The sequence below is a fragment of the Ptiloglossa arizonensis genome, chromosome 3 (genome assembly GCF_051014685.1).
Source record: "Ptiloglossa arizonensis isolate GNS036 chromosome 3, iyPtiAriz1_principal, whole genome shotgun sequence".
NCBI classification, from domain to species: domain Eukaryota; kingdom Metazoa; phylum Arthropoda; class Insecta; order Hymenoptera; family Colletidae; genus Ptiloglossa; species Ptiloglossa arizonensis.
In genome coordinates, this window is record NC_135050.1 from 18,447,539 (window position 1) to 18,458,863 (window position 11,325).

The following is an 11,325-nucleotide window of genomic DNA, read 5'->3' on the forward strand; positions in this document are numbered from 1 at the left end:
TACCTACGTAACGTCGCCAATTACCGTAATTGCTCGACCATTGTAACGTCGTGTTAATTATTATTATAAATATATACAAAGGAAGTCCGAACAATGTACGCTTTACCAGTCTAGGCGTAATTATCTTCTCCGATACAAATCAGAAACAGCTGACCGCGCTGTTCTTTTGTTACATATCGTGGAAGTGAAGCAATAAAAGATTTCGAGAAACGGGTAGAGGTATATAACAAAGGGGAACACGTGAATTTTATTACTTCGACGGAACAATTCGAACGTTCGAACGTTCCCTCCGCTTGCAACATGAAGAACTTGTCGCTTCTTTTGTGCCTTCTTTTCTATCACGTAAGACATCTCTCCGCGATTCAAACAAGAACAAACTCCGTTTCGTGCGTAGACGATACAATATTTCTTCTCCTGAAATTGTATCGATTTCAGGTAACCGTGGACGGACGTTCGATTCAATCGATAGCAAATCGCATGCATATACCTCAAGAAAATCTAACAGAATGCATCGAGCGTTCGGGAATGACAATGGGTGAGCAAACCGTTTATATTGCACATTGATTATTATACGTCTGCACAGTACTCGAACAATTGAAAGGCTCTTACCTTCGCAGACGAGCTGGAGAATATTTTCCACTCGCCGACGGAAATTCGTAAATTGTTGAACGACGAAGGGGACTACAAACAGTACGGTTGCTTCTGGGCATGCCTTCTGCAAGCAAACGGCATGGTAAGTTGCATCGAGCAATCTACGAGAGAGGATCAAAGAATCGGGAATATTACAGATCAGCGAATTAACCTCGTTTCTCGTTTCTCGTTATTCAGATGACAGGATCCACGTTCAATGCCGACGCAATAGCAGCAAGCATCGAAAGAGAATCGCGCAATCACAAGGAGCACCCTCGTGCGCACGCAAATGTGGAAACTTGCGTCCAAACTGGTAAGTGAATAAATTTCGAACGATTACGAATCGTTCCTCCATACATCGGTACGTTTGTTCGATGTTTCAGTCGAGAGTACGGACGACGAGTGCGAAGCTGCTTTGAACTTCAACAAATGCCTGATAAGATCGAAGAGCGATCGATGGTGGAACAATCACGTTTAGGATACACAATTACGTTAAACAATTGCTAATTATAGTAAATAAATAGTGTTTGGTCAAAGGGACATAATTCGCGTGATTAATGCATCCTGTTTCCTAAGAACGCATCGTTTTAAAGTTACGTTTAATATTGTACGTAGTAAGCGCGATAAAGCTAATCAGTGAAAAACCTAGATACGATTGACATGTGTTCCAGCAGAAATGGATTATGTTTCCACGTTCGCCAGATGGTTTCAATTGTCATTATTTCGCGGGGCGTCGACCAAACGCGAGCATGTTCGCTAGAAAATTAAGGGTGTGCCAGGTTTTTCATGCCACGTTCAAGGAACTCGTAAGGTACTCGTCAAAGATCTACATTTTAACAAAGTGTACCGCGCTCGGTGTACGGTGAGACTTTGGGAACGAGATTCGACGAATGTCGTTCTATTTCGGGCAACTGGTCCTTGAGGTTTCAATTCTGACACGAATCTCGTATTCTCAGAGACTCGTTCCACGTCCGAAACGTTCGCTCGAACCCGATACCATCGACTATATCTGTTTAATGCATTAACGAACACAGTTTTGGTGCATGGCAGAAGCTTCTAGTGGCGATGCTGATATTCGCAGCTGTCGCACTCATGCTCTGGCCGTATTACGGATTAATGGCACCGTTGATCGACGAGGCAGCGACACCCGAATCTCCAGCTTCGTATTCAATCGTGGACAAAAATTCGAGCGTAGCAACGCCACAGATCCAACGAACTTTGACCGTTTCGAACGAGCGAACAGAGGCTTCGAAGTACTGTCGTATCGAGGAATGCAAGACTGTAAGCTGCTCTTCCATCTCGAGGGAATATGATTCTGGAGCGATCGCAGGGAACTTCATCGAAACCGTTTACAAGGTACCAAGAGAATTCACATAGACACTCCTTACGATCTTAAATTACGAGTCAGAGAGAAAGGTATAAAACTTGAAAGCGTTATTTGATAATTCCTCTCCTAGTGTATAAAATACGTAGTAAGGATCGGTGCAAAGGTTTGAGAATAAATGGGGCTTGAAAAATGTACTGGTACCTGTAGCTGTAACTTTGAAAATATTCTTGATATCGTGTCGTTGAAATGTTTCAAGATTCGTCTTTTCGAATGAATGGAAACGAAATTATTTTGGCATTTTTTTTTTCTTCGTTACGATACTTTCTTACGAATCGAGGGTAATGTCTGGAAACATAAACGACTCTCAGTCAGCAAATCGGACTTCAGTTATTTTAAATACGAAAGAGAAGGTCCTGTGCTCTCTTTTTCTCTCGATTTACCGAAGTTATACGAAGAGCCAAGCTTCATTCGGCGAAACATATATTTCACATATATTTTACACAATGTATTATTACACGTGCATTGCGTACATATACCTTCGCCACGTGTGAATAAAATCCGCGGTTGAACAGCGATTATCGGAGCGAAGACGGTTCCGATTTTTCGATGTTTCCTATACGCAACACCGTGTCCTCGTGGTAAAATTTTCTATTAAGAAATATTTCGCCGCAGGTTAATTGCAAGAACAGCGAATCCGTCAACTTGTCATTCGACGGCTGCAGATTCACAGCGAACACGCTACGAAAGAATTGGCTGCCCACCAACGTGTCGATCGAACAGTTGACGCTAGACAGGTGCTCGCTGAGCGAAATAGAAGACGACGCCTTCTCCGAGCCTATTTACGAGGAGACGAAGAGGATCGCACTGACCAACAATAAGCTCTCCTCTTTGCGAAAAGCGTCGTTCCGTGGCCTGTCCGCGTTGCAGCAGCTCACCGTACGCGACAACGTGGTCAAACAAGCCGAGTACAATCTACTGGAGAACGTGGCGGGTTCCCTGACCAGTCTCGAGCTGAATTCGGTGATCGACGATCCGAGCGTACTTCGAAACATAACTGGTGGAAGCACTCGGCTTAAGATTCGGTTATTGTCGCTGCAGGGGAACACTCTCGCCGCGATCGATCGTAAATTGTTCGAAGGAGTACCGGTGATCGAGTCCCTCTACCTCGACAACTCGAGGATCGGCACGGTGTCGCGAGACACGTTGCGACCAATGGCCTCTTGGCTCTTGCAGTTGACGTTGAACAACAACGATATCCGATCGTTGCCCGAAGGATTGTTCGAAGCGGTGCTGTACAGACAGCGATCGTTTCTCATGACCGTAGACTCCAATCCCTGGTGCTGTGACTGCAAACTGCGATGGATGCAACACCTCTTTCGAACAAATACCAGCATAGTGAGCACCATGCCGGTTTGCAGCACACCGGAGATCAACGCTGGAAAATCATTCGCGAACGCGAATTTCTGCCCATCGGATACGACCGTCCCGAATACCGTATCCGTGGAAGACGCGTGGAATCGAACCACGGTCCAGGGATCCGGTACCACCGAAGCGATCGTTTCGGGAGGCTACGATTTGAACTGCAGCATCCCCGAAACGATCACCGAAACGACCGGGATTCGCAAGCTGTTGTCGTCCGACATCCACCTACCATCGCGTTTATACGATTTCTACGTTCAGGAGATACTCAATCGGAGTATAATGATCCATCTGCCGCGTCTCGACAAGGGTGTCGAGTTGCTCTGGTTCGCGAACAACGACGTGGATCAGTCGCTCGGTTGCGCGAAAAACGTCAAGGACAGTTATCTCGTGCAGGGTACCCATCCACAGACCACGTACACGATTTGTTTGCTCAACGATAGCACGACGATCGTCACCGTGTCGCCATTGAACTGCTTGGCCGTGACCACGAGATCCACGTACGAGTCCAGCGTCTGGTTGACCAACGCTAACAGACGTCTCGCCTTCTTGACGTTGTCCCTGGCGTCTTTCTTGTGTTTCGTTCTCGGTGCTTTCGTCGCTTTCCTCGTCGTGAGGAGAAATCCGTCGCTGTTGAGGGGCAGCAAACGCGTGATGCTGGTGAAACGCCGAAACGTGGATGTGATCGTGTTACCGAAAGGTGTCGCCATGGTCGCGAAGAAACGCGTGTGCGGGAGCATGGCCTTGGTCAGCAATAAGTTGTACGAGGACGGATACATCACGCCGTTACCGCCGATCCCGACTCCAGTCCCCAGGGAACGAGCATCCAGGGCGAGTCTGCAAAGCGACTGGAACAGTTACGTGTCGGAGATCGAGTCCATGGACACGGACTATTGGAGGACGAAGAGATGGAACAACGAGTCGAGGAAACAGAAGTTGGATGCACCACCTTTGCCACCGCATCCATTCAACGCGATTCCCTCGGTGTCGTTGACGATGGACTCGTTGAACAAGGATTCCGTCTACCAAGCGATCACCATATAAAATTTCGTACGATCGTTCGCGAACCACCGATACGCATTTTGTATTTATATTCAACGACAACGATGAAACGTTCGCTCGGTAAAATGTACAGAGGACATAAGCGTAAATATACCTGGACGCTTATTTGATCATGATTTATTTATACAGGTGATCTCGTCCGGTTCGTAAACCGTATCCTTCGCGATAACTGGACCGGCGACTATGAAATCGTTTGTAACGCACTGCGCGCGACGCGCACCGTAGTACATTTTGCAACGGGAAAATAAATAATTCTTGTCTCATCGGCCTAAATCTTATTAAATCTGGCCGTTGGCCCAACGGCACGGGTGTCAATGTCAATTTCGACGATCAAACCCACCGCGAAAGTCTAGAGCCCGTGGAAAAGGTAAATAAACGGAAACAAATCATTCGTTTCGTAGCAAATTCTTTTAGCGTCCAGGCGAAGGGTAAAGACATGGACAATTATCCAGTCGGTATTCAGGGACAGGTGAAATTTTAAACAACTAGCGAAAGAGAAAGAAATTTTAACGCGTTGTTCTTCCGATTGAATTTAAAATTTGAAGTTTAAAATAAATGGAATGGAAGCTTATCTCGATAGCTGTTCCATGGAACAAACGTTGAAAATTTATCGCTAGTCGTTCTCATTAGTCACCTATTACTCGAACGAAATCTTACCCATCTTTGATTGGCACGTTTGCAGAGGTATAGGAAATCTTTCGTAACTTTAAAAGCGTTTCATGTATACGAATATCTCTTCTTCTACATTTATTAATACATTTGAGTACGCGATAAGAAAGAAGAATGTGTCTCGATGGAGTGCGTAATTTCAGGCAGACCGCCCGACAGATAAGAATCAAAAAGATTAATGCAGGTCAAATACCACCGGGAAGCCAAAATTTCAAGAATTAACTGCTTGGCATCACTTTAATCGGATGTATTCAATTTCGTGGTTTCTGTTTCTCGCGTTAAGTGGGTTAAAGAATTATTCGACACTTCGAACCGACGCGACGATACTCTAAAGTTTCGGGGCACAATGTTGGAGCTTGCAAAGATCGATTCGACGTCGTTTGCAATCTTTTCGGGGTAATACTCTCGGGACTTTGATATCGAGGAAAATGCAAAACAAATCAGGGATCGAAAGATACGGCAAACTTAGAATTTTTTATCGTTCAAATCGAACGTATACTTATCCTTCGAAAGAGTATTTGTCCTTGAGGTACTTTTACGAGAACGAACTTTTCCCTTGGAAACTTTATTAAAAATTGTTTTTGCGTAACAGCTATTTCAGAACTCGTATAATAAAAGTTCCAAGCAGTTATTTCAGAACCTTTATTGGAAAAAGTTTCATAAAATAAACGAAACACTAAATTTACATACACTGTACCTAATAATAGTCTTTCCATAACTTTTATTACGTTAATTATCGAGAAGATTTCGCGTTTCGATTTTCGAACGGAAATTGAATCTCTTCGTTCGAAATTTCCCGTCTCCGTCGAGTTGCATTGCACAAGAAAAACAAAACAAAACTTTTCAAACGATAAATCACTTTCAAAGAATATCCGATCCAGTTGCGCAAGAACTGTTATTTTTATTTCTCGTAGGTTTCAACGAGATCCACGGAAAAGATTCCACGAACGTTTCGATCGTCGAAATAAAAAAAAGAAAAAAAAGAAAAAAAAAAACAAGTCGCTCTCTTCGTTCGAAATTATTTTATTTGTCCCCGTTGATTAGCATCGTCCACCCCGTACAAGCGTTCCCGCGAACGGGTGGCGTGTTTCTGGCAAGCTCGCAAGAGTCAGTCGATATATCGACCAATGGATATCGAAAGGGTTAATATAATCGTATCACGTGCGATCCGCGAAGTTAGCGGCTCTGCGCGAGCCGTCGATTGTTATCACTGGCCAGTTCCCCCGGCGGTCGGTGGTTATTTTTAACGATTAGGTCAGTGGTTCGGTTCTAACGTCGAAGCGCTATCCGATTGGCTAAGGAGGTCACTCAGCTCCGCGGTCTCGTCCTCAGAGACGGCTGCCAGCCGAGCGTTTTTGCACGTGCGAGCGACTGGCAATCCACTGCAATTCTCTAAAAGGACGCAATGCCAATATCAAACCGCTGTACGTTGGATCCGCCGCAATCAGTATAACCGTTTTCACGCTCGGCCCGCCGCGTGCAGTGGAAATGACCGGCTATACGCAGAGACGCGTCACTGGCTTTCTACGGACGCTGCCAATCGCAGTTCCGGATTTGCGTGAGCTTGACATTGCCCGGGTGATGTAACCCTCCTTGCCCCGGCGTAACGCCTACCCTTTCCCACTTTGCAGCAAACCGAGTCCACCGGTCTCTGCCCGTGGCACCGAGCAATTATCACCCCGTATTGATTTCCACGTACCCGTGGTGAATAAACTTGGATTTTTCGCGAGGAAATATTTTCCAAGCTCGATGATTCGCGAATCACCGTGCTTCTCGAAAATCCCGAACAAATTTCAACGAAATTATTTTACCACTCGCGGCAACTCGCTTCGTGATTAATTATTTTTCATTCTTGGTAATTGATAATTTACATTTTTTTATCGTTTCAATAATCGACGGTTTCCAACCGATATTTACCCAACGAGTGAAATAATACTTTTAGATCTTGTTCGTAACTTTTGGAAAGAAGTATGCATTTAGGGAGCAATGGTGCGATGCTAGGTCCAGATTAAGTTAGTATTTCGGCTGTATCTCGTTCAGAGACGAGCAACATTCGTTTCGGTGAAACAAACGACGAAAAAAAGCGAGACAGAACGATCGATTTCGCGACGTTCAGCGAACGTTGGCAGTTGTCATTGTGATATATTTTTGTCGCGTAGAATTCTAATTTTTATTCGATGAGTAACGGATGAAAGGTTGATCGAAACTTTTATTCGGATGCAAATGTTGCCTGTTCCTTTTGCACAATTGTCGGGATTATCTTATCTGTTCAGCTTGTATGTACTTTTGTACGCATATGTGCGATGAAAACGTAAAATAAAATAAATAATACAACAGTCTCGTAATCGAAACGTACTCGCTTCCGAAGAAGAGAGGACTGTACGTACATTTTTTTTTTTAAGAGGCAAACCAGCCTCGTTAATAGCCTTTATTTCCTGAACAATTCGTAAGGAACGTTACGAAAACTAAAAACACTGATCTGGTTACAAATTATCCAGATTGTTCGATCGAATAAATTATTCTAAGAATCGAAATATATACATCGGTCGTAACCGTACTCTTCGAATAAGATTTTCCCTCTCACGAATCGCGACTTAATTCCCGGGAGGAACGAATAAATTATTTGTATCATGACACGAATAAGAAATAGAGTCTTAGTCGAGTAATAATTTATTTATTTATGCGGGAACACGGCCCGTGATGCGAATCGAAGAAGAGCAAGTAGAGCTCTTGGGCGATCCTCTGATTAAAAAATTCATCCGAATCACGACACTGTTTCGTCGATGTGCAAGAGATTGCAGAATTGAAGACAATCGTCGTCGATCGATACGTCGGCGCATTATTGACCATTCCATTCTTACGTCAACGTATCGAACGTTTCGCAAAGTGTGTACCATGAAAGGGTCCCGATTAAGAATCTTTTTATAGTGCCTTCGAGTCGATAGATGATTGGCGATTACATGTCGACGCTAATAAGAATGCGAGATTGCGTCCATGCAGCTCTACTAATTAGTTTACTAAGCCTCAGTGTGACATTTTCATCGGTACGGTAAGTTGTTCGTAACCGATTGCTCCGAAGGAAACTGCCGATCGTTAACTTGCCGTGATATTGTGATCAGTTCGAAAGAAGACTATTGTCGATTCGTCGAATCACCGCAGCAATGGTAATTATCCTCGTGTTTCAAACGAATCGAGTATATTTGAATCGTTTCTGTTCGACTCGGTATCGTCGATCGATTCGATTCACCTCTCTCCCGAAAGTGCATCGATAACGTACGAAATTAAATACGGTACGAACAACGTAAAGTAACGTTTATCCTCTTCTTTTGCAGGAAGATATTCAGCTGAGCGCGGACCAAATTGCACGTGAGTACTCGCGATCGACACCCAATCCTTGAAGATTTCCGTACGACGATGAATTTAGAATCAATCCCACGATCCGTTTTTCTCCCGCAGAACTGAAGATGGGTTTCGACGCGTTCGATCCCGACAAAAAGGAGGTGATCAAGAACGACATGGCCGGTACCATTCTGTCGATGATGGGAATGAAAATCCCATCCGAACAATTGAGCGCTGTCATTTCCGAGTTCGATCCGTTCGGTGCGTTGAGAAGAAACCTATTGAAATTTAACCTTAAAGCGTTCTTCGGTTCGGTCCTACTCGAAGCCTCGAGAATCCACGCGAAAGTGTGCGCAACTCGTATTTTCAACTAACGCGACGATAAGACGGCTGAGAGAAGCAACCGGTCTATAGATTGTAGAAAAACGATATGCAACGAGGTGGCGGGGTTAAGAAAGACCCATCTAGGAACGCACGAGGGTTAAACGAAACAAAAAAAAAAAAAGAAAAAAAGAAACGATTTCCTAACGTTGCGTATTTTTCAGGATCCGGTGAACTCAACTTCCGGGACTTCTGCGGTCTAGCGTCCAGGTTCATGGAGGAGGACACCGACACCGAGGCGATGCAGGAAGAGCTGCGAGAAGCGTTCCGTTTGTACGACAAGGAAGGAAACGGTTACATCACCACCGATGTATTCAGAGACATTCTTCACGAACTGGACGACGCGTTGTCCCCCGAGGAACTCGACATGATCATCGAGGAGGTGGACACTGACGGATCTGGCACGCTAGATTTCGAAGGTACGTCGTCGTTGCACCGGTCGACGTTGATCGGCTCGATCGATCGACTCGGCCCCACCCACGGTATACCGAGACCGACGTGTTTCGTCGTTGCAGAATTCATGGAGGTCATGACAGGCTAAATTATCAGCTTGGCACGAAGCGGCGGTCCCTCGTGTCGGCCACGTCCACGAGCAACGAAGCCGCTTGTTTCACACGTGGAGACTGCGATTTATCGGAGATGTATGTGCCGTTGGCAAAGGCGCGAAGTTAAAGGTTCGTAGGTGATGTCTACCAGGGAGGCGAACGAGCACGCAACGTTCGGGATATAGCTGAGAAAGTATTTCTGCCGGGTACCGTCGCTTTTGGAGTCACAATCGGCTAAAATGTATTTCTATCTATGCCGCAATTAACCGAGACTCGATATTCGCGCGCACGATATCGTTCCCAGGAACGGGCGCGTATCGATCGATACGACACGTTTCCACGGGACCGGCGGTGGGGGCTCTCTTTCTTCGTGTTTTTTTTCTTTTTTTTTTTTTTTCCCCCTCCCCCGTTCTCATCGAGGGAATCTCTCCTCGTTCCACGTTGCCGCGATGGAAGATTCGTACAGAAATTGAATTTACGATTCGCGCTAACTCGAACGGTTTCTATCGCAACGGATCGGGACTCGTCGTCGTTACGAACGCAACGACGCATCGTGCCTTTAAAATTCCCACTCTTGCCGACGACACGTACCATCGTTTGTAACAGTGATAATACTCATAAGTGATTACATTATAAACTAACTACGACTACGATACATACGATCAAAGTGACCGAATGTCCAGAAAAAAGTGATAAAAGTACGAATAGAAAAAAAAACAATCTGTGTATATCGCCGCGTGTATTCGCCTTCTTAGGTATCGATTAAGGACTAATTAATTCAAAAATTTCACGATTCTTTTTATACGTGACTTCGTAAAAGTGTGTAACGTGAAAGAAAATGTGAAGGAATAAAAAGAATTCATCACGATCCACGGTGGTGCGTGCATTTTATTATTTAACCCCCACTGTTCACCTTTCGTAAGACCACTTGCGTAAACACGTTTAACGAAATCCTGTGGGATATAGTTTCTTTAAATTGTATTTGTACTCGGTTTCATATCTAACAATTCAAATTGTTAGAAAAGAAACGAACTAATTCGATGCAGAACGGGACCACGATTGGTCAATTACAATTACACATTCTTCTCGAAAGTCGAGCGTGGAAACGGATTTACTACGATAAAATCATTTACATCGGGAAACTTTGTTCGTTTCGTATACGGGTGCAATTAATTGATGCAACCGTGCGGTCCGCTTAGATAACCGATCCAGGTGCATATCAAAGCGCAGCCGGTAATCTTTAGAAACGAACGCTTCGTACAAATTTTTACTTTCCCCAGAATTAGTCAATTGCGCTGCATCTTTGCGATGGAATGTCTAGAGCGTGCGTGTAACGTTCAATTAAGAGTTGTGTATGCGCCTCGATGCAAACGCGTACCACCGGGCCGTGTTAACACGCAACGAACATACCGGGCCGCGTATCTATCGCGACGATTATTTGGACATCGAGTTCTAGAGCGGGTTAGCCGGGTAGTTCGCTCGAAAGTCGACAATACGTCGTAAGAAGTCGCAACGAGCAATATACCGGAATCAGCGTTAATATTTCCTAAATATAATAACCGCCGGTCGACTTTACGGGCTTATAATTAGCCGCCCGAGAATACAACAGATGCGTTTATTACGCCGCATTGTTTCCATCCCCGATTTCTCGGGCCGGCAACGGGCCAACTTCGCCTATTGTCGTACCATTTTTCTTCGCCATATTGGTCGTGAATCATATTCGCGGCTCGATAGCTTCGGCAACGACCCGACCGACCGATCCTTGCGAAACGGAGCTTTTACATCAAGCGAGGCATTTCTCGAAGCGGGGAAACTCTACGCGCAATTACGTGGCACTGGTTAAACCGTGACGTAACCCGTATCGTCGATTATCTTCCAAACGATTCAAATACAATGTTTACAAAGCCGTTATTGAAACGAACGTTTATCGACCGAGAGAAATTCGAGCGCTTA

General features: G+C 44.9%; 3 protein-coding genes across 5 annotated transcripts; all 3 read left to right on the forward strand.

Annotated features, from left to right (window-relative positions):
• Positions 1 to 248: 248 nt before the first annotated feature.
• Positions 249 to 1,213, forward strand: Obp12 (odorant binding protein 12). The gene is made up of 5 exons (XM_076308064.1): positions 249 to 342; positions 436 to 535; positions 618 to 733; positions 829 to 943; positions 1,014 to 1,213. Exons 1-5 carry the CDS (start codon positions 301 to 303, stop codon positions 1,106 to 1,108), a joined length of 468 nt encoding a protein of 155 aa, XP_076164179.1. The 5' UTR covers positions 249 to 300; the 3' UTR covers positions 1,109 to 1,213.
• On the forward strand, positions 1,183 to 4,548 carry LOC143145048 (uncharacterized). 3 transcript variants are annotated; one of them, XM_076308060.1, is made up of 3 exons: positions 1,183 to 1,441; positions 1,665 to 1,986; positions 2,630 to 4,548. In XM_076308060.1, the coding sequence occupies exons 1-3, from the start codon at positions 1,314 to 1,316 to the stop codon at positions 4,418 to 4,420; spliced, it is 2,241 nt and encodes a 746-aa protein (XP_076164175.1). In that variant the 5' UTR covers positions 1,183 to 1,313; the 3' UTR covers positions 4,421 to 4,548. The 3 variants fall into 3 exon arrangements, with proteins under 3 accessions (XP_076164175.1, XP_076164176.1, XP_076164178.1); XM_076308061.1 differs by having other exon boundaries at positions 1,312 to 1,441; positions 1,681 to 1,986; XM_076308063.1 differs by having other exon boundaries at positions 1,337 to 1,441; positions 1,712 to 1,986.
• Positions 4,549 to 8,119: 3,571 nt separating this feature from the next.
• Positions 8,120 to 10,240, forward strand: Tpnciiib (troponin C type IIIb). The gene is made up of 5 exons (XM_076308065.1): positions 8,120 to 8,271; positions 8,440 to 8,473; positions 8,564 to 8,707; positions 8,992 to 9,246; positions 9,343 to 10,240. Exons 1-5 carry the CDS (start codon positions 8,269 to 8,271, stop codon positions 9,366 to 9,368), a joined length of 462 nt encoding a protein of 153 aa, XP_076164180.1. The 5' UTR covers positions 8,120 to 8,268; the 3' UTR covers positions 9,369 to 10,240.
• Positions 10,241 to 11,325: the final 1,085 nt, after the last annotated feature.

Bases quoted from the DNA above. Each gene is read 5' to 3' on its own strand.
- Obp12 (XM_076308064.1), top strand. From the start codon at position 301: ATGAAGAACTTGTCGCTTCTTTTGTGCCTTCTTTTCTATCAC. The intron at 536-617 runs GTGAGCAAACCG...TTACCTTCGCAG, and splicing joins GCGTTCGGGAATGACAATGG to ACGAGCTGGAGAATATTTTC. The intron at 734-828 runs GTAAGTTGCATC...CTCGTTATTCAG, and splicing joins TTCTGCAAGCAAACGGCATG to ATGACAGGATCCACGTTCAA.
- LOC143145048 (XM_076308060.1), top strand. From the start codon at position 1,314: ATGTTTCCACGTTCGCCAGATGGTTTCAATTGTCATTATTTCGCGGGG. The intron at 1,442-1,664 runs GTACTCGTCAAA...TAACGAACACAG, and splicing joins ACGTTCAAGGAACTCGTAAG to TTTTGGTGCATGGCAGAAGC. The intron at 1,987-2,629 runs GTACCAAGAGAA...ATTTCGCCGCAG, and splicing joins TCATCGAAACCGTTTACAAG to GTTAATTGCAAGAACAGCGA.
- Tpnciiib (XM_076308065.1), top strand. The intron at 8,474-8,563 runs GTGAGTACTCGC...TTTCTCCCGCAG, and splicing joins GAGCGCGGACCAAATTGCAC to AACTGAAGATGGGTTTCGAC. The intron at 9,247-9,342 runs GTACGTCGTCGT...TCGTCGTTGCAG, and splicing joins TGGCACGCTAGATTTCGAAG to AATTCATGGAGGTCATGACA.